The sequence below is a fragment of the Tasmannia lanceolata genome, unplaced genomic scaffold (assembly GCF_043159265.1).
Source record: "Tasmannia lanceolata isolate RefF3 unplaced genomic scaffold, GAP_Taslan_0.1 ptg000021l, whole genome shotgun sequence".
NCBI lineage: Eukaryota > Viridiplantae > Streptophyta > Magnoliopsida > Canellales > Winteraceae > Tasmannia > Tasmannia lanceolata.
Genome location: NW_027518698.1, coordinates 7,924,682 through 7,947,173, shown reverse-complemented (window position 1 = coordinate 7,947,173; position 22,492 = coordinate 7,924,682). Strand labels below are relative to the sequence as shown.

At 39.8% G+C, this 22,492-nt stretch overlaps 1 protein-coding gene across 5 annotated transcripts in view; it reads left to right on the top strand.

The window, feature by feature from the left end:
• The first annotated feature begins 13,570 nt into the window (after nucleotides 1-13,570).
• LOC143855555 (uncharacterized) overlaps nucleotides 13,571-22,492 on the top strand; it is a 31,207-nt gene continuing 22,285 nt past the window's right edge. For 2 of the 5 annotated variants that reach the window (XM_077365710.1, XM_077365709.1), the window contains exon 1: nucleotides 21,125-21,648. In XM_077365710.1, coding sequence (XP_077221825.1) covers nucleotides 21,195-21,648 — 454 coding nt within the window. In that variant the 5' untranslated portion in view covers nucleotides 21,125-21,194. Of the gene's footprint in view, nucleotides 14,587-14,820; nucleotides 15,935-16,092; nucleotides 17,434-18,192; nucleotides 18,524-18,992; nucleotides 19,571-21,124; nucleotides 21,649-22,492 lie in introns of those variants that run through there. The other 3 variants (XR_013237931.1, XR_013237932.1, XR_013237930.1) reach the window with 3 other exon arrangements.

The following is a 22,492-nucleotide window of genomic DNA, read 5'->3' as shown; positions in this document are numbered from 1 at the left end:
CAAAGCAACACATGAGTTCATAAATGCTAATCAATTTGGTTTGCTAGCATCAAAACAAGAAGGTAAGTTGAATGATTAACCCATGGTAACCCTTGGGCTTACAGGACTCCTTGTTTTCCTTGCTTTTTATTTATCAATACTGCTTTTCTATTTGGAAGAAAAAAGGTTATGAAAATAATTAGTGAGAACGTGAAGCTATGAAGTGAAGTATAGCTATATAAGCAGCCAGACGATGAAGAAATAAACTAGCTAGTCTGGTGTGTGTGATTTTTCATTTGTTGATGGTCTAAATTAGTGTAAAATGAAGTCAAGGTTTAAAATTAACCAATTACTAGTTAATACAGCACTGAGCTTAAGTCAATGGTATAAAATCTGACAATATAATCATGGTTAAGCAGATGTGATATGTAATCAAAGACCCGTTGTGACTATAAAACCTATACATTTTTATTTTTATTTAGTTTTGAATGGTGAAGCTTTGTTAAAGAGACTATTAAAGCATTAAATTTAATTAAAGCGAGCTAAAAGACATAAAATCTATTTATGCAAAAGAGTTAGGCCCATTACCAAATCCGTCTAGTCGAATGTTTCAATATTAGTTCATTCAGTATGGTTAATTTGTGTCAGTATATCTTTTGAGGTTTAAATTTGGTAATGCAAATTTCTATTAGGATTTATGATTCAGTAATTGCACATTCGATATGAAAAAATTATAGGTTTTAAAACCAGGGTGATAATAACAGAAATATGACTTTTTCCTACAAGCAAAGAATGCTGCACTAAAATATTTACAAGTTGGAAATTGCAGCTAAATTGCAAGGAACAGTCATCAAAAGTTTTCAGGAGAGTATTTTAAATAAACTTATACTACCTGGTTAATAGATAGCAGAAGTGAGGATAGACTGGTTGTTTTCAAATCCAGGAAATCCAGTAGGATAAAATGCCTTAGCCTAATCAAAATTTTGAAAAACTAAACTCAACTAAGCCTTTGTACCAAACTAGTTGGGGTCGGCTAATGAATCCTTTAGAAAATTTTCATGAAGAAGGTGAAAGGATCTACCCGGCTCAAATTGTCTAAGTCTAATCCTGACACAAAATTCTGAATCTAAATCACAAATAGATACAAGCTTAACCCTGATATATCAGCGGTACTTATATAAGCAATAGTTAAGCTGACTTATCAGTGGTACTTAAACAACCAATAATACTGAAATGTAGAACAAGTTCCTAGAGGGACCAATTTTTAAAGAAAGAATTGTTGGCAGCCAATGAAATGCTAAATGACGAAGTTAAATAAATCTGATCTAAATCAAAATCTCTAAGCGAATAAATGTCCTGTAGATAGTTTAGGTGAATGATCAGAAAGGATGAGTTCAGGTCTAAAATTAGTAAAAAAACTCTATTAAAAGAACGTATGTGATTTAGATTAAAACAACGCAAAAGTTAACAGAAAAATAATGAATGAACAGTTATGTCAATCAGTGATTTTTTTTTTTAAACAATTTAACTTCATTAAATGGATATGACACCGAGAAACAAAGAGCCAGAAGGGACTGCGATGTCCCTTCATTGTAAAAAGATCAAAACTGAATAGATTTTTTTTACAAATTATCAACAGCAATGTCTTTAAGAAGTAGATATTTCTCAAGTATTTGATCTATTGCACATGAAGTCGGACAACATGTTCGATAAATCAAAATTTCCAATAAATGAGAAGGGTTTTAATAGAAAAATAAATAAAACAGATGCTTGAAAATGAATCTGACAGTGCAAAATTAAATTGGATTTTTCAATAAATGGAAATTGTTTTAATAAAAACAATTCTAATAAACAGGGCAAGATTCAGGTCTTTTCCTATGACTGTAAAAATCTGATTGAACTATGATACCAATGAGATCGATCTCTACGTGTTATCTTTTAATCGATGATTGTGAGCGATCTACACTGTGCTTTGAGTAACACGAATAAAAAAATGGCCCAAACCTTAGAGAAACGAAAAAAAACGGTCCACACTAAGCCTACATCCACTCCTCCAAGAACTTTGGTGGCTTCACTAGCCCAATCCTCTTAAGGGATTAAACTGATTACAAACGAGGTGGGCTCCGCTCCTCACAACTCGCCATTGGAGATGGCTAGGCGTCTCCCAACACTTGCCCATGAAGATGGCTACACGTCTCCGAGCACTCGCCAATTACGAGTGATAATCAAAGAAAGAAAGAAATAAAGATTGCCTTTGAAGGCTATAAGATTGGATGAGAGATGTACAAATGAAAGCTCCTAAGTCCAATACATATTTTTGAATGAAGAAAGGCTCAAATGTGTTTCTCCAATTCTAAATATGTTCCATTAAGGTTTGGGAGTGTTAGAATAGAGTTTGGAGCATTTGAGAACCCTTATATAGGCCTAGAATAAAAAAACTAGCCATTACAGGGGCATTTTGGTAATTTTCGGGCATTTCCCGCAAGTAGCCATTATGGGCTGCAACCATGGTTTCAAATTTCGGTTTTGGAATGCGTTTCGGTCCTCACCAAAACCGAAATTTCGAACGAAATCCGATGAAATACAATAAAAGAATCTTTTATCTTGTATCGAATTTCAGCCGAAATTTAGGAAAAATATTTATTACTTATCAAAAATCTAGATTTTTGAGTGAAATCCCTTACTTTTTTTACGAAATTTCGGGGTAAACGACTGAAATTTCTAAATTTTGGTTGAAATAAACGACCATTTCGCGTATCTCCAATTTCAGTTTCGTTCTCAACCGAAACCCGAAATTTAAAATCATGGCTGCAACTGCTACATTTTTTTTAAAACCGGGGCTGATCGACCTAAACCTGCTTTTTGTTCTTGTGGATTTCGACATTTTGCTGCTGGCTTGCAAAATTCATATCTCCTTCGTTTCTTATCGGATTTTGACTTTCTTCTGCTCTACAAACAAGAGAAGAAGGAGATCTATTTGTTAAAACTATTTGCAAAAATATTTGAAAAGCATTCGGACCAGTTATGATAGAATTAAGGTCTGTGGTCAACAAGGCAGTGCCAAATTGATGCTATTTCACATTTGAGATCTCTTTCGCACTTAGGCTTTGGGTCCACTGATTTTTACTTCCATTTTTATACTATTTGGGACCATATTTTAACCACCTTTGATCCTCTACTAACCCTAGACTAAGGATTGGACAAATACATTCTAATGACTTGAAACTTGATTGATCTTCAACTTGATTTCTTCTCTTCAAGTCCACTTGACTCCTTGGATCATCTAGGCTTTCATAGACTTTAAAGATGTTCCGTTTGATGCTCCATTGTCAATTTGTCATGATACACGCGTCCTTTACTTTTGCACATATGAACACAAATATCTACAACTCAATGATCAAACACATTAGTAGCATAAATCACTTGTGTTTTGGAATCATCATAATAAGATAGAGAAGGCCAAGGGTTGAACCATTGGGCTTACAAGTATGACTTTCAACGAACTTATGGTCATTCATTTTTCCTCGTGAAAACATCATGTACCACTATTTTTTTTCAAAAAGTGTATGTGGGTGACATTGTTCTTACAGGTATAGTTCAAGAGAGATTGTTAATGTTTGTTGAATAATGTATTAGGTTAGGTTAGACATTACTTGTATTTCTAACAATGTTAAAACAATAATTTCATAGTGTTGTTGGAAGAAAGGATATGGGGTATCTTAACTACTTTCTTCGGATCCATCGTTCCGAGCAAGGTTTTTTTATTTTCTACCTCCATGGTAGGATTACCCTTCTCAAGGCCAAGCAAGGTATTTTTATTTTCTACCTCCTCCTTGGTAGGATTACCCTTCTCAAGGCCTCTCTATCTCTAACATTCAAATTTATTTCCCATCCCTTTATAGGATTCCTACTCTGATAGAGGACATAATCAATATGATCTTCCGTAACCTTTTATGGAACAATGGCACTACAGAGAGTTCATCTGATTAACATTTAGTTGAGGTCATTTGATCAATTGGGAGACGGTTGGTGTTGGGGGTCTTGGAATTATGAACATCAGAACCCAGAATGACGCCCTCTTGGCTAAATGAGGGTGGAGAATCTTCTATAACTATAAGGAGTTACGGTGGTTATGGCTTAGGGTGCTCTACTCTAAGTACCGAAAAACTATTAAATGCCTCTGACTAGGTGAGTGGAAGCGTACAGAGTCATCAACCAGGAAGAAGTGAAAAATAGTCTTCCAATCCTTCTCTTCTGACCTATCATTTTGTGTTAGCAGCAATGTGAATACTTTCTTTTGGTTGAATAATTGATGTGCTGAAACTCTGGGCCGATCCATTCCTAATCTCTTTGCTCATTTTCTCAACCCCAAAGCCTTGATCATTCTTTGGAGGGTGAAGGAGTCCAAAGGGTCATTTATCGTTTTCTGCCGGAAATTTCTTCCATTAAGATTTTTAATGAATTCTCGTTGCTTTCTGATCTGATTTTGATGCAAACAAAGGAGATCCAAGAATTGTAACCCCCATGTTTAAGTCTAACAATACCAAAATGAAACAAGAAGGAGATGGCGATTAGGAGATAAATAATATTAACTGAAAATCAGATTAATATTATTTGAAATATTTGAAGAATACGAATCCACCCAATCTTCACTTCAAGCAAGCCTCCAAAATCTTACAGTTCTTAAACTTTTCAAATATATTCCATGGTTGTAACCTCACTTCCAATTTTGATGCAGATTGTAGGCCCCATAAGGACTTCTTAGGAATTTATTTTCTTGTTATTTAATTTAATTTTTTTATATTTCCTTAGCATTTACTTTTAGGGATTTTATTTTTCATGTTATTTAAAGTTAGGGATATTCCTTTATTTTCATGGAATTTTATTCAATTGCCTATATAAGCCCCTCATGTATTAGGGATTTTAGAACTTTGGATGAATTAATGAATTGAGAATATAGATTCTCCCCTATCTCTCTTATTCTTCTTTCTTCATTTTCATCAGACCCCATTCCCTTCTTTTCTTTGCTCTTCTTCTCCTCTCATTCTTCTTATCCTCCCCCTTCTTGTTCTCTTTTCTACGCTTTCTTCCATTTCCCCTCTTTGGATCAGAGCAATTTGGTATTAAGACCAAAAGATCCTAGCTCTTTGCTCTCTCCTTATTTTTCTCTCTCGATATCCCTCTTTACCTCTCCTTATCTCTGTCTTTTCTATTCCTCCCCCATCTTTCCCTTCTCCTTTTTGTTCTAAAACCCTAACCCAAAGATCCCACAACCTCTTGAAACCCTAATCCTTAAAACCCAATTAGAAACCATCCCCTTCTCACCCCCCTTATCATAAGTCATGTAACCGCCGCAGCCACCTTCATCTTCGGCCTCTCCATCTCCACCTAAATTAGTCCCCTGTAAACCCTAAAACCAGTACCCAACACCCTACCTTTGAGTCTTAGGATTTTTTTTTCTGATTTACTATAAATAGTAAGTCCGCACCTACTAAAAATAGTAAGTTCGCGCTTACTAAATATAGTAAGTCCGCGCTTATTAAAAATTGTAAGTTCGGGTTTTCTCTCTTTCTCATATCTTGGTCTCTCTTTCTTCTTTGTGAGTATCTCTCTCTCTCTCTCTCTCTCTCTCTCTCTCTCTCTCTCTCTCTCTCTTTTACTCTCTATTTCTCATCTTACTTTCTCTTTCTCTACACTTTCTCGTATCTCCATCTCATTTTCTCTCTCTTCACTTGGGCCATTTCTGCTCGAACTTTGGCCTCGTTGTCAACACGAGAGTTGATCAGAATGACTTGAAGGGCCTATCCAGCCTATTCTCAGCAGCCCACAGTGAGCGCAGCTACTTCGTGCAACTTTCCCCATCCGTCGATTTTGGTCCGACTGTCGATCCAGGCCATCCGTGAGTCCGATCCGAGATCCGTAAAAGGCATTTTGTTCCTTTTGACATCATAGACAGATCTGACGGTTGGTTTTCACAGATTCCATTTGGGGGCAATGCGACATTGATTCGCCCCCACAATGACCGCACCATGGGCTCTATATTGCTATGGTTCCGATGCCTACTACTATCCCTATGGAGATTACGATGCTGCATGTCTACAATGGATCAAGGCTCTTGATGCATGCCATAAGTACTATGGTTATGATCATCAAATGACCATTCATCAAGTCAAGGATACAGTATGCAGAGATGCCAAGGTGAAATGGAGACCCTTCTTGCGAGAGCGCAGTGACTTAGGCATGCCTTGTTTTAGTCGATGGCAAGATGTCTGTGATGAGTTCGTGAAGGTCTATGCTCGAAAGGCTTATTATCAATATCATCAGAGGCAAAGACAAGTCCAACCCCGAGGAGCATGGGAATAACGCAATCAAGATACTTTGGATCGACACTCAGACATTATAGTAGATATGAAAGCAACCTTGAACCGCATTAACATGTATCTTGGGCTTAAGGCTCCCAGGGAGGCCACGACTACCAGGAATTCATGCTTAGCCTATCCGTCTCCTCCTCCTCCTCCTGTTGATGAGGCTACATCCCAAGAAGGGGAGGAAGATGCAATGACAGATATTACGGACTCCCATGACATGCCAGACACAGATGATGCTAGTGATGGGCCGGATGTTCTTGTTGATGAGGTTGACATTAATGATTCAGTTGTTTGAGTTTGAGCCTATTACAGAGATTGCAGACACAGAGTCCATGATGAGCACTGTGACTGAGGATGCAGGCGATGCCTTGACGCTCGACATGCTGGAAGAGAACTAAGATACCAAGCACTTGGTCCTGAATCTCATCGATCATATACGCAAATCTCATATAGCTGATGTATCTCCTCCCCAAACCTCCAGAACTATTTCCCAAGAAGAGCTTTGTTAACATCTTTTAGCCTCCTAAAGCCTAAATTACCGTCTTTGATGGATTTACACTTCTCCCAACTGATGAAGTGAAACTTCCTCTCAACCTTAGAATAACCACCCCAAAGAAACTTCCTCTAAATCTGCTCAATGCGATTAATCACACTAATTTGGTATTTGAAAATGGAGAGTAAATAGGGATATTAGTAAGCACCGCCTTAATGAGAGATTATGCCCCCAACAAAATAAGATTCTACTTCCAAGTAGCGATCCTTTTCTCTACCCTTTCAACAGTGGGTCTCACACCCTCTTCCTCGGCCTCCCCTCACATAGAGGAAGACCAAGATATAATGTCGAAACCGATCAGGAACACCCCCCCCCCCCCCCCCCCCCCCTTCATTCCCAAAACCTGTCTCTCTCATCATCTGAGAAGTGGATACCAAGCATACTAGATTTTCGAAAGTTAGATCTTTCCCATGTCACGACTTCATAACATCAAAGGACAGTTTTAATTAAGCTTTGGAACCTTATCTTCATCTGCCTCAGTGAACACAAGAGTATCATCAGGAAACTGGAGATGGGTGGTGCTAGCCACTCGTGGGGCCCAATCTTGAAACCATCTATGAGACCATGGCTTTTGCCTTTATCAATCATTATGCTTCGGATTTCCACGGTAAAAAAAATGGGGAGAGGGGATCACCCTGCCTTTATTTCTCTTGTGGATCATGAGTATGAGTTAATTTGGGATCTGGAGCAAAATGGTGTGTTCTCTATTTTACTTTCTATGCTATGGCTAAAGGTGTTTCCCATGGTCGCAGCTTTGTTAATGTTCAGAAATATCTCACTTCCCTAGAGCCAAGACTTTCCTCTCGTATGTTCTTCATGGTGAAATTCTCATTACGGACCAACTTGTAAAGAGACATGCCTGTGAGGTGCGGGTTTGCTTGAGGTGTAGCTACCGCCACTCATTTGTTTATTCATTTCCCCTAGAGCGAGGCCAATATGGAGTTTCTTCGTTGGTCCTTTTAGTGTGTCCGGATGGCCCTAAGTATCTTCTGTCAAGTTCTTGTGGGAGTGGTGTTGTAAGCCCTTGGGAATTAAATGATGGATTAAGTTAAATTTTAACGTATGTAGTAAACATTTTAATTGCAGTGGTGCTACAATCCTCATGGTTGGCCTAAGGGGGTTTTCTAGGACCCTAATTCTTGAGTTTTCCTTTCCTTTGCAGGTCCCTTTGAGGATTGTGATGTGGCAGATGCCGCAGATCGTTATGATGGAATAGTCATATTACTTTCTCATACTAGAACTATAAAGTTATGGGTTGAGGGTGGCTTCCTAAACACCATGCCTTGTCTTAAACCGGAGACCTCACCTACTTGGAGATTTATATCATTGTTTTGAGTGATGTATGATTTATTCACGAGTATTGAGTGTTCCTTCTTCCACATTTATTGGGAAGGAAACATTTTTGTTGATTGGTTAGCGATTTGGTTTCTAGCACTAGTTTGATTGTTTGGAATGAGTTGCCTAGCTTGTAGTTCTTTTTTTTCTTTCTTCTCTTGTAATTTGTTGTTTTCTTTGGCTCAATTTTTTTTTTTTTTTTTTATAAAATTTCACTTGTTTTAAAAAACGTTTGTGTTAGACCTCCTTAATGAAACATGTTCACTACGAGTAAAGCCAGTTGATAGTCTTCTTAAGATTAATCATTAGCTCCTCAATAAGACCACCTATCAATTGCATGACACTATTTGATTCGCCTACTGTCTATTGAGTGGTCGATTTCGGTTAGGGAGTGAATATTTGGTTGATTTCATTCTGGTTTCGACGCTTGATCCTGTTGAGCCACCCCTTTTGACATTTCCTCATTTATCAATTTTATGCCAACTGTAAGGTAAGAACGTCTCCAAAACCAAATTTTCATCACCTCCTACATTGTTTTGGACCCTCAAAAACCTGAAAATGATCACGGAGAGGAGTGAACTGAGAAGAAGCAAAGGATTTGATTGAAATAGATTGAGGTGCACTGTGTCCCCATAAATAACTTCATACTAATTCAAACATAAGGTATTGTGTAACTTATGTAATGCTAAACTTTCCAGGACACACAGCACAGTATCATACCAAATACTTATTTGGCCAATTTAATATAATTTCGACAGAATATAGGTCAAACTTCCCACAGTTGATTCATGAGTTCCTTTCATCAGGTGGAAAACTGTTTGCAAGGAGTTGCACGAAATCAGAGCTGGAAATATTCGTCTTTTTGTTAAAATATTTTCAATAGGGTAGGCTTCAGAGAGAGAAGATTAGAAAGATGGAAATCATTGGTAGTGTACACTTCCGGCCAACGTTTAATGGGTATTCTTTTGGTAATTCTTGCTCGCGGGGAATCATATGCATTGTATTTATTAGGGACTAGTTTGGTATGTTCTGGGTGGTTCTTCAAGGCCTGCTGATACTGGGTACTCAAAGTGATGGCAACTTGGTGAGGCCTTTGCACTCTTTCATGGTGTTAGAACTCTCTCTTCCCATTTCTCAGGTCTGATGGAAGTGGGAGATGCAATATACATGTTTTGTTGTATGAAAAGGGAGAGGAATTTCCCACAGAAAGTACCAGAAACGGTAAATATAGTATGGTTGTGAGCTAAATGCTAAGGATTCTTTCACCATGTGTCAAGATGCTAACTTGAAGACATCTGCATTTGCTAAGGAGAGTGTAACCAGATGGTAATGCTATATGATTTTTAGTTTGCTTTATATTGTAAGTTATTTAGACAGTTGGTAGATACTACTTTGATCAATATAATTTATGTTGAGAGTGGTTGTGTATTACATACCCACATATGGGGGTATTTCTCTCTTTTCATGTATCCCACACACAATCCTGCCCCCCAACACACACACACACACACACACAAGCACACGCACGTACACACACGTCCACACACACCCACACACTCACACACACTCACACACACACACACACATATACACTAGTATTCTAAGCCCATGCTATGCCTGGGTGTAAAATGGCCGGACCACCTTGTCAAAACATGACGTGAAAATGCAAGGCCCCACCATAATGTATTGGTTTGGGTAGATATGGTGGGCCCTACCCAACCAACAAATTAGTGGTAAAATGGTGGGCCCACCTAAAACATGTGTTTGGGTAGAGATGGCGACCCCGCCCATCTTAACCAGAGGTGCAAAATGGTAGGCCTCACCCATGCATGAGTTTGGGTAGAGATGGTGTGCCCCACCCCATCAAAACAAAAGGTGTAAAATGGTAGCTACCAACCCATAAGAAAGAGGAGGTGTAAGACGGTGGCCCTATCTCATTACCAATGTGAAATGTAAATTGGTTGGCCCCACCTATGCATGGGTAGGGGTGCAACTCGGGTCAATTTTTTGGAATTCCGGTTGAGCTTTTACCTTAAAATCGGGTCTGGTTCGGGTTGATTGCAATTCATTTTTTAGCAAAAGCTCAACCCGAGCCAACCCAAGTTGTACCCCTATATATGGGTTTAGTTGGAGATGGTGGGCGCACCACATCACTTACTGAAATTCTAATTGAGAAGGTTTTTCAATAAAAAAAATTTCTTGGGAAGAAAAATATTGACAATGGAACTAAAATCTTTCTCTTTCTTAGGATCCCACACAGGTAAAAAATATGGAATTAAAGAAGAAACATAAAATTAATCCAACTTAAAGGAAATAAAGTAGAAAGAATAAAATAAAGAACAGAAATTTACCAACTGAGAAAAAAAAAAGAGAAACAAATAAGCAACATTAGAACCCTAGGAAGCACGGGTACTCTCCCGGGGCTCCCGCACCTGCACCCGACACGTATGGGGTGCGGGTACGTCCGGGAACGCTCCGGGTACGTCCGGGTACGTACCCCATTGTTTTAAAAAAAAAATGCGTGCCGGGTGCGCACCTCGCGTACCCGACACGTCCTGCTGCTTCTCTTTCCTCTCCTGCTGCTTCTCTTTCCTCTCCTGTACTTCTCTCTACTTTCCTGCACTCGGTATTTACATGTAAACTATTTAAGTAAATGTCTTTACTATTTTATTGTCCATTTACTTAAGATTTACATGTAAATAACGGAATACCCCCTTTTGGATTTATTAAAAATAGTTTCAACACCCAAATCTAAAAGGAAAAAAAGTCAACTCTCCAGTTCTAGTACAAAATTCAAAGAAAAAGGGTCGGGTCAAAATTTTAACTTTCTTAACTTCCAAACGGTGGGGTATTTTTCAAATTTTAAAAATTCATAAAATCTATTTTGTCCAAACATTATTAAATCCCGAAAGTCCCGTAAAAAAAATCTCATAATTTGGTCTCTAAAAATTATTCATCTTGTCAGGCACTGGTCAACACACTGGTCAACACACTGGTGACAGACTTTTTTTTCTAATGAATGATGTATTGATGCCTCATGTTATGAAATATGGAACTTAATCACTTATGAAATGAAGAGTAATATTAGAATTTTCCATTTTGGTGATGTTATTGTTATTTGATTGCTCTACAATTTTATTTTATTTTTTTATAAATATATAATAAAATATTAAAATATATTATTATATTCGGTGTACCTGAACGTACCCGCACCCAGTTTTTTTGGCAAATCACCTACCCACGTACCCGTGTTGTGTCGTACCCGTACCCCGTACCGGTACCCGTGCTTCATAGTTAGAACCTACCTTGAGCACCCCTGGAACCTATAAGAAGAAGTTTCAAATCAAATCCAAACCTGACAAAGCACTGAGAAAGCAGCAACATACGAAAAAATCAATTATTCAAATAAAAAAGTAATCCAACAAAAAAGAAAATGTAATAGAAAAGCATCAAGAACATTAATTCATCAACTAAAAAAAATCAGAAACAACAATTAAAATTAAACCCTTGTGTAGATATTAAATAAAACTGTAGACTTTGAGGGAGAATTTCAAACAAAATTAAGTAAAGTTATCTTAGAAGATAAAGACGAAAATCGATAGTTACCTTTGTGGAGCAAACCAAAGGATTAATGGAGCAGTTCTTGGTCTTGATATTCATGGTCCTCCTTCTTTGGGCTTGTGCTCTTGGGGGGTGATCAATGGCTGACAGAAGGGTAGAGACATAGAATGGAAAGAGAAGACCCAAAGCTAATGATTCTATATTTTGCTCTCTCACTCTCCAAATACCACCCTTTCCTAATAAGAGGAACCGTAATAACAGAGAGTGGGGAGGGGGGCACGAAATTAGTGGGATAAATTGATTTTCATGGACCGTAAAATTGGTTTGTTTTGACTCAAATTAGAATATGCCTATTCTGTTTGAGCTGAATTAGTAGGGGTGGCGCAGGCAAAATTAGTTTTTTAACGCAAATTAAATCTGCCCTAAGCCCCAAACTCAATTTTTGGGCGGCAAACCAAAATTAGTGTCATGTTTATTTTGAAAGGCAGCAAACTCAACTTTTGAATGGTGGAAAGTTATTTCTAAAAAAAAATATTTTCCTGTTTTGTTGGAAAAAACGAATGACATTTTGGAATCCTACAGGCTTACTATATATTATAGATTTTCATGTGGGAGAGAGGTAACATATCTCTCTCTCATCTCTTCTCCAGCATTCTCTTCTCTTCTCTTCTCTTCTTCTCTCCACTCGTGGAAGATAAGGATACTTCTAACATGGTATCAGAGCTAAAGGATTAATGATGTCTCCATCAACATTGTAGAAGAACATCCCCCTCCTCCAAACTTTCATTCCTCAGTTTTCACCCCAAATTCTACTCGCATAAACCCTAAATCTCTTCTGTGATCCCCCTACCCTACTCATTTATTTTTTGAGTTTTCAACCCCTAACCCTATTTGCATACACCCTACCCTATTCTATCATTTTACCCCCTCCCTAAACCCATTTTCGTGGATTTACACCACTCAAACCCGAACCCTAGCACATAAATATCCTCAAAACAGTCCCGAAAACTCTTTTTCTTTTGGGTTTTACCCCTCCTAACCCAAATCGCACCCTCCTTGTCTCTTTCAACCATTGTCGCCCCCCTCCCAAAACCATTTTTCCTTTGATTTTATACCATTAAACCCTAACCCTGTCACCTAAACTATACCCAACAGTTCCTAAATTCCATTTTAATCTGCTTCTAACCCTTGATATTCATGATCTAAACACTCATTCTTCTCTTTAATCATCCCGTTGTTGGTTCTAGGGTGATGTTTGATGATTCTCTTCTATTGGGGTTTGCTTGTGTGGTGTCGTCGTTTTTGTCTATTCCGGAATTGCGTATTGATGTGTGAGACAACGTATGTTGGTGATTTGTTCGCGGTTTGATGGTGGTTGGTTGTTGGTGGTGGTTTGGTGTTGACGTTTTGTTGGTATTGGTGGTGATTGGTTGTTCCTCATTGCTTGTTAGATGTTGGTTGCCTCGTTGATTGTGTTGTTGGTGACTTGTTGATGGGTTGTCGGTGATTCATATGTTGGTGTTTGTTGGTGGGTTGTTGGAGATTTTCTCAATTTGGTGGTGGTTTATTGTTGGTGGTGAATTGTTATTTTGTTGGTGGTGAATTGTTATTGGCGATTTGCTAGTGTCAGTGGTGAGTTGTTGGTGGCTCCTTCATTGTTGGTTGTTGTTTGTAGTTGGTGGTTGGTATTGTTTTTTGTTTGTGTGGTTTTCGTTGTGGATATTTAGTATGACCACTCCTACATCATCTGGTACTATTGCTGGGTCTTCCACGACCCTCCCTATGGTTTTGATGACCTCTATTAAACTCAATTGCACGAATTATCCCGTGTGGTCTCGTTCTAATCAGATTTATCTTCGTGCACAGGGGAAGTCCACTTACCTTACAAAGGATCCTCCAAAACTTGAGAGCAATGCCTAGTGGTGCCAGGAGGATGCTCATATTCAGACTCTTCTATTCCATAGCATGGAGCTGGATATTGCTGACAGTTGACACAGCTAGACATCTGAGATGTTTGGCAACATGCCTCACTCAGGAGAAAATAATCTGATCTGGATATGTGATACTTACTCGGCGCTCCTACGTCTGTAGTGTGTTGATAGATATGTTTCTGAGTATTATTCTGAATTCGTCCACTTATGCGAGCAGCTTGATACGTATCAGCCCTCCTCCACTGTCTGTTGTGTTGGCCAGACAAAAGAGTGATCTGCGTGTTGTTCAGTTTCTTGATGGCTTGGGGCGTGACTTTCTTCCTATTTTCCAGCTGATCATGGGACAAGATTCTTTACCGTCCTTATCAGAGGTCTTTTCCAGAGTTTAATGTGTTATGAGGGCTGAGGTCCTTGGTGAATCCTCTACTGAGCGATTTGTCCTTGCCGGGCACACTGGCTATCGTCGTGGTGCACATGGTGGTCGTGGTCGTGGTATTGGCTGAGATTTAGGGGGAGGCCATGGTATTAGCAGCCGTGGATCCTGTTACTGTACCCATTGCGGTTAGGAGGGCCACATTGTTGATTTCTGCTATGACTTGCATTCGGAGTTACGCCCCCCCGCCAGCTGATCATCATGTTTCTGGTACTGGTACAGGGAGCTCCATTGTAGCCCCACTACTGCCTGATTCTTCAGACACCTTGGTCGTTTCACGAGCTGGGTATGAGGCTTTATTGAGGTCATAGGATAGAGGAAAATAAGCCACTGCTATACTGGCCAAGGAAGGTAGCAACCCAACCTCCTCCCTCAGTCATTCCAGTTCTTGGCTCATTGACTCTGGAGGCTCCCACTATATAACTGGTAACAATAGACTTCTTATTTCATTTGAGTCTGCTTCTACATCCATCACCTTGGCTAATGGGACGATGTGTCCTATTTCTGGTATAGGGGACACATCCCTCAGCCCTAGCCTGTCTCTTTCTTTCTTCTGTTTTATGTGTTCCTAGGTTCCCTTGTACCTTGCTCTCTGCTAGTCAGCTTACTCACTATCTTCGTAGTTCTTTAACCTTCTTTCAATCTTATTGTACTTTTCAGGATCTAGTGACTGGGAGGAGGATTGGTTTGGTCCATGAGGTGGACTAACTCTACTAATTTGACCGTGAGGCTCCTCGTACTGCATTGCGTGCTTTAGTTGACTCCCATGTGGCTCTATCGCCTCGTTCACAACACTCTTCAGTTATGACTTCTCCAGTTAGTCCTTTTCATTGTGAGTCATGTCAGTGTCAAAAACACGATCGTGTTTCCTTTCCATCGCGGTCTGTTAGTCGTGTCTCGAGTCCCGTTTTGCTGGTTCATTCAGATGTTTGGGGTCCTTGTACATCTATATTTGGTTATCAGTACTTTATTTTATTTGTGGGCGATTATTCAAGAATGTCATGGCGATATGTAATGAAAGATCGTTATGAAGTGTTTACTGTGTTTCGTTCATTCTCCCCAGTATTCATGTTCTATTAAATGCTTGCGCACTGACAATGCTCATGAATATTTTTCTGCTTTTAATGAATTTTAGCCATTCTTATCTAGTCAAGGCATTATTTACCAGTCCTCTTGTGCCCATACCTCTTAGCAAAACAGTGTTGCTGAGAGGAAACTTCGATATCTTGTTGACATGGCACGCACCCTTCGATGCGTGTTCCAAAGATGTATTGGGCCGAAGCTCTCCTTACATCCTGTTTTCTGGCGAACCATCTCCCTTCGTCTGTCTTACAGAATCGTTCACCCTTCTCGGTCTTACATCCATCTAAAAACCCTTTTCCACTACTTCCTCGGGTCTTTGGCTGCGGTTGCTTTGTTCACAACCTAACTCCTGGTCTAGATAAGCTGGATCCTCGTGCCATCAAGTGTATTTTCATTGGCTACTCTTGAACTTAGAAGGGATGTCAATACTATAGTCCTCGGCTTCGTCGTGTTTATGTGTTTGCTAATGTCACCTTCTTTGAGGACACCCCATACTTTACTGGGGCCGTTGCTACACCCACTCCTAACCCTCCACATCGTTGTCATTACCAGTTCCTGCTATACCGTCTTCACCGCCTAAGGTGAAAGTTTATTCTCGTGGTTCATGACAGGTTTACGTCCTACATGTGCAAATGGCACCTCATGCGCGCCACCTCCCCCACAGCTTGCTGGACCCATATTTGATCATGAGGTAACTGTTTCTTCTTATGCACTTGATGATGCTCCTATCTAATCACATACACGTTCTTGCTCTGCATTTCTGATGTGGTTTCTTTTGCTAAGATGTCACCCAATTACCATTCATTTTTGTCTTCTGTATCCTCTGTTTTTGTTCTCATTTTGTTGCAGAGGCCTTAGCTCATCCTGGTTGGCGAGCTGCGATGGATGCATGGAGGGGTGCTCTTCAGTCTTACCGTCAAATACCTACCTGATGGGACAATAGCAAGACTGAAGGTCCGTTTGTTTGCAAAGGGTACAAACAGACATATGGTATTGATTACACGGACATGTTCTCCCCTGTGGCTAAAATTCCATCCGTCAGAATTTTGATCTCCCTTCTAGTCGCATGACCTAGCCACTTTCCAGTTGAATGTCAAGAATGCCTTCTTGCATGTTGATTTGTAGGAAGAGATATACATGCAGCAACCTCTTCGGTATGTTGCTCAGGGGGAGATGAGGCATGCTGTCTATCGGTTGAGTAAGGCCCTATATGGCCTTAAGTAGTCTCCTTGTGCTTAGTTTGGAAGATTCAGTTAGGCAGTGGTATGATTCCGTATGAGACAGTGTGTTGTTGACCATTCGATATTTAGTTCATAGTCTAAGGATGGTCGGATCTTTCTAGTTGTTTACGTAAATGACTTCTTTACGTATATGACTTCACCATCACTGGAAGCGACAGTGCAGGGTATACAGAGACTGAAGGATTTCCTTCAGAAAGAGTTTTGCACCAAAGACCTTGGACGCCTGAGGTACTTTCATGGGATAGAGGTAGCGTATTCACATGGGGTACTATGTCTGTTACAAAGAAAGTATGCATTGGATATATTGGAAGAGACAGGCCTTCTGGGAGCGAAGCCAATTGAGACACTATGGATCCAAACGTCGAGCTTTCTCCTGATCAAGGGGAGTTGCTCGAGGATCCAAGCAGATACAGACGCCTAGTTGGAAAACTGATCTACCTCATTGTAACTTGCCCGGACATTTCTTTCGCAATCAGTGTAGTTAATCAGTTCATGAGTATGCCACGGACATCTCACTGGTTAGCAGTGACCCAGATTGTGAGATACCCGAAGAAAGCTCCTGTAAAGGACTGTTCTTCAGAAAGCATAGCCACATGAGGATTGAGGGGTATTCAGATGTAAGCTTGGCAATATTCCTACAGATAGGAGGTCTACTACTGGTTACTTTACTTGCATTGGAGGTAATTTGGTGTCGTGGAAAAGCAAGAAGCAGGATGTAGTATCCAGGTCAAGTCAGAGGTAGAATATAGAGCCAAGGCCTATACAGGATGCGAGTTGATATGGTTGAGGTCATTTATGTCAGAGATTGGATTGGCTTACTCATACCTGCTTCACTTCATTGTGATAACAAGTGAGCCATTCATATAGCATTGAATCGAGTCTTCCATGAGAGGACAAAGCACATAGAGGTGCACTATCACTTTATCCGTCAGAGGATTCGAAAAGGGAGGTCTGCACTGTCTTCTCCTCCATTATCCTCTTCTTCTCTAAACTCATTGAAGATATGATACTTCTATGTTCTAACAATTTACATTGTAAAAAATAATAATAACAAAGTTGCAGTTTTTGGATCTCCTATATCCTCTTGGTTTGGCCTAATACGATAAGGAAAAACATGCTGCTGGACTGAATCAGATTTAATCATCTAAAAGAAAAGAGTAGACCTTAAATAAATTTGAAGCCCTCATTATAAAATAGTGTACCCTATGAACAAATTGTAGTTAAATCACATAATATTCAAACTTTCCAAGTCTTCAATTGAGTTCTTGATGCTAACTTGAGGACATTTGCATAAGCTAAGGAGAGGGTAACCAGACGGTAATGCTATATTGATTTTAGTTTCGAAGACTTCAATTTAGCATTCAGCTGATTGATGACAGAATCCAAGGAAAAATCTGAACAATAAAAATATCTATCTATAGTGCCAAGGAGAGTATTTCTTTGACAAAACTTTCCAAGAACTTCCTTAATTAGTTGAAATAGATAAAAGTCCTGTGGATACCGTGTGCATGATCAAATAATCCATTCATGCAAAGTAGGTTTGGATTTTAAAAAGAAACCGTTCTAAAATATGTCTTTTGTTGCACATTGATTTGTAGAAAATTAATTGTGGAATGTATTGTTATTAATATCATGTTATTTTTATTTCCTGTTCTTTTATTGATTTTATCATGATGTGTACAATTCTGAATGCTTGTCCTTTGTTCAGGTCTGAAACTGACATCATTAATGTTGTAGAGCAAAGAATATGGCATTCCATGGAAGAAGGCCACTTTGAGAACTTACCAGGAAAAGGAAGGCCTTTGGACTTGAGAACGAATCTCCATGTGGACCCTGCAGAAGACACCTTGTATAGAATTCTCTCAAAAAATGGATGTGCACCTGAATGGGTCGAACTCAACAAGGAGATTCGATGCAAAATCTCCGAGTGGCGATTAGCTCTAAAAAAAGCTTGGGCTAACAAAGTAAATGGAAATCAGCCCAAATGGGTCGAAGACTCCAATGCTCTAAAAGTGCAGTTGCGTGCCATCAATGATAAGGTGAACCATTTAAACTATAATAAGAAGCTATTTGCTGTCAATTTCATCTTCATCATCATAATATTTTTCTTCATCTCGCCTTTAATTATTAGAGGAACGCTAGACTGACAGGCGCCCTTGCAAAAACCGGGTAAAAGGGCGCCCCCATTGGTCAAAATCCATTTGGGATGGCACATAAAATTACGATAATAGTTGTCCTGAATGGATTTTAACCAATGGGCGGCGCCCTTTTACCCGTTTTTGCTGGGGCGCCTATCAGTCTAGCATTCCTCTTATTATTATTGTTAGTTCTTGCTATGGGAGTTGCTAATTAATTTCAGATGGCTATTTTTGGATTTTAGAAAACTAAATTTTTTGGCCTGCCAGTTATCTAAAATCCAAAAATGGTCATGTGAAAGTGGCCAGTTTTAGCAAACTGGCAACCCAGAAATTTCTCAGTTAATGTCGTTCGTTCGTATAACAATCCAAGGCAAAGGAGCTAGGGTGATGGAGAATTGCCGGAATCATCCTTGGAGAGATCATATGAACCTTCAGAATCGTCGGATCGTTCGCATGACTCCAAAGAGCAAAAAGGAAGATCGGGGAGACTGGAAGTGCTGCAGATGCGGGTTTGTAAACTTCTGGAGGCACGTGGAATGTTGGAAATTTGGGAAGATTTGGTCCTCCCTAGATTTGAACATTCAAGGATTAGAAGGTGGCCTTGCTCAAATTGGTAATATTGTTCATACCGGAAATAGAGCCATCATGGAGCGACAAGAAGATCTGCTGGAAGGTGAAAATCGCGGCCAGAACATTGTAGCAGCATGCCCAGAGAGCAGTGATATCGTTCCTTTAGTATCAATCTAAGTTGTAAATTTTGTTTCGATGGCCATTTCGTTTTTGCCACCTGAACGAAAATTTTCAGCCAGTTCGGTCAAATTTCGTTCGAAACTTTTCGTTCCGGAAAAAAATATGGAAAAAATCCCAAAAAATCAGAAATTGCTAGAAAAATATAAGAACAACTAAATAAACCAAATATGTAAAAATTCCAGCATTTACTAAAAAGAAAATCACTATCAATCAGCTGAAATGCCTATGTTGACTATTGACTAGTGTGTTGACTCTGACAAGATGAAAAAATTTTGGAGACCAAATTATGAGATTTTTTTTATCGGATTTTTGGGATTTAAAATGTTTGGACATGATAGAATTTATGAATTTTTAAAATTGGAAAAATACCCAACCGTTTGGAAGTTAAGATTTTGAGGAGAGCTGACTTTTTATCCTTTTAGATTTGGGTATTGAAACTATTTTTAATAGATCCAAATGGGGGGTATTCCGTTATTTACATGTAAATCTTAGGTAAATGGACATTTACTTAAATGACTTTACATGTAAATACTAACAAGAGAAAAGATGAAGGGAAGAGAACCAAGAAGAGACAAGGAGACTCGGACAAAAACAACTAACTGGATCAATTTTGGACGAAATCCTTAATTTCAGGAATTTCAGACGAAATCCTAGATTTGGTGTGAATTTCGAACTACTTCAAAGGTATTCGCTCCAAAGACACTTTTCATCGCTCCGCTGGGATGATCTGGTGAGAGGTTGTCTTGTCATCTCGGTGAGGTTATTTTCCGTTCAATCTTCGGAAGATTTTCCAGTGATGTAAGGATAAGGTATGGAAAAAGGAGAGTGATCGTTTCATGATAGGGATTCTTATCCCACTGATTGAGTTTTGACCTAGCAGCATCTCCATTTTGATTTAAATATGTCACTTTCTTGCCTTAGCCACTATTGAGGAAGAGGGATTTCTACTTTCCTTAGACCACTATGAGGAAGAGAAACTCATATCACAGACGACCCTTACCTCATAGCACAAAAGAACCTTACCCGTGCAGGCAGAAACAGTTCTTGTTGTTAACAAAATGGAATCTCAAAAGCCCATTTATCGCATTGGTCTCAAAACCTCAATTATCGTATTTTCAGGCCCCAGCATAGGGTGCTCCCACTACGCGTTGCTCATCTATAGGGGGGTCACCCAATCAAGGTAAATACCTAAGTCAACTAGTTTTTCGGTGAAGCGGGGTCCCCTCATTCGGACGAAATATTGGATTTCGGTGAATTAATCCGAAATTACCGGGATCGGACGAAATCCGGAATGAAACGATATTTTGGTCTTTCGTTCCGGTTTTCGGATGAAACCATAATGTTTCTGCCATTTCGGCCGAAACGAAATGAAATTTGCATGTAAATAACGGAATACCCCCTATTTGGATTAGGGGAGGCTGCGACAACGTATTCTAGCCCTTTGGTGAATGGCGCAAATACTCTGGCGCATGCTAGCAACATGGCATGGCTGCGAAAATTTTGAAATTCAAACCCCTGGGTCAGAGGGTTTGGTCTCATTGGTTGAGGCCTGTCATGCATCTCTAGTAGTCTTTTCGGCTTGCGACGTGTCTCCACAAGTTAGAATCCCCACAGAGTCCTCTTTGAATAATCCGCCAGATCTTTTGCATCCTAATGTGCTACCGGTGATATCAAGTCAGGAAGGCACCTCAAAGGACAGCTGTTGTGGCCTGGATAACTTTAGAGCAGGTAGCGTAAGTGCTAATACGGTACCTCGGATCTGGCCTGGTTCTCTAATAGGAGATGGCCTTAGCCCTTTGAATGGTTCGTTACATCATATAATATGCCGTTATTGGGCTTAATCGAGGGCCTCTCTAATGTTATAGCTGGGCCCAGCCCGCTATACAAGGTGGATCTTGATATCCCGTCACCGAAGCCCCAACATTCTCCTCTGATTTGTTTCTCATCGGACACTTGGAGACTGCCGTATCCTCCATCTAGCAGCGGAAAGTCTCTTCACTTATCCTCACCACGACCGGAGTTCTCTATCCGTAGAATGTCCGGAGAGCTTCCTCGTTCTCGTAGCCATTTAATGTTCAGAATCGATTCTGTTAGGGCAGAGGGTGAGGAGTCTCGAGATATTGCGTCTCAGAAGGATCAGAGGCATAACGCTTATGCTCAGGTCGGTTTGCCACCCGCAGACACTGCAAGAGGGCTCTTTCTACATTGGGAGGAGGCTATCGCCGACATCTCAGCCAAAGGGAGTCTCAATGGTGTCTCAATCTCTCAGGACAAAGGTATGAAGGATATCATTATTTTGTCTCCACATGTTGATGCTTTGCAGGAGTCGGGGCAAGATCCATCAAAGTCTTCACATACCCAGAATTATCCCATTTCTGAGTTTCCAGACCCCATTCCTAGTGAAGCTAGTTCAGACTAATAAGGATCAGTGTATGAATTCGGGGTGTGTGATAGCAGTTACCCAGAATTATCCCATTTCTGAGTTTCCAGACCCCATTCCTACTGAAGCTGGTTCTCAAACTAATCAGGATCAGTGTATGAATTCGAGCAAGAGCGGGGGAGCAGAGGGGAGAGGCGGTTGGGCAGTATCTATCAGAGATGGAGAAGATGTGCTTCCCATCGAATGGCAGGCATCTGATAGGTTGGTAGTTGAGTCCTTTGTTGACCATTTTATGCAAACAAGTAAGGTGTTGGGTTTAACTTATCCTGAACTCGTGGCGAGACTCAGAAAGATGTACAGAGAAGCTGAGGTAAGAGAAATGAAATTGCGTATGAGTGAGGAGGCCAATTCTAGGGAATTATCTAGAAAAGTGTTGAGAGAACTGGTTAGGCTGAAGTTAGATATAAATTACAAGGGGGGCAAATCAGAGTTCGGAGAATGGAAATCTGAAGGGTGTGCATAGCAGAAGCACACCTAAGGGGAAGTCCAAAGGCATCCATATGGGATGATGAAGATCCTATCCTTGAACATAAATGGGTTGGTCGCCTTTAATAAGAAAGCTCTAAGTGAAGGAGATGGTGCGTAAATATGTTCCTGATATATTATGCATTCAATAAATGAAGTGGTATTCAGTGAATAGGGCAGCTGTTAAAAGCTCGGGTTTCCGTGGAAATTGGGAT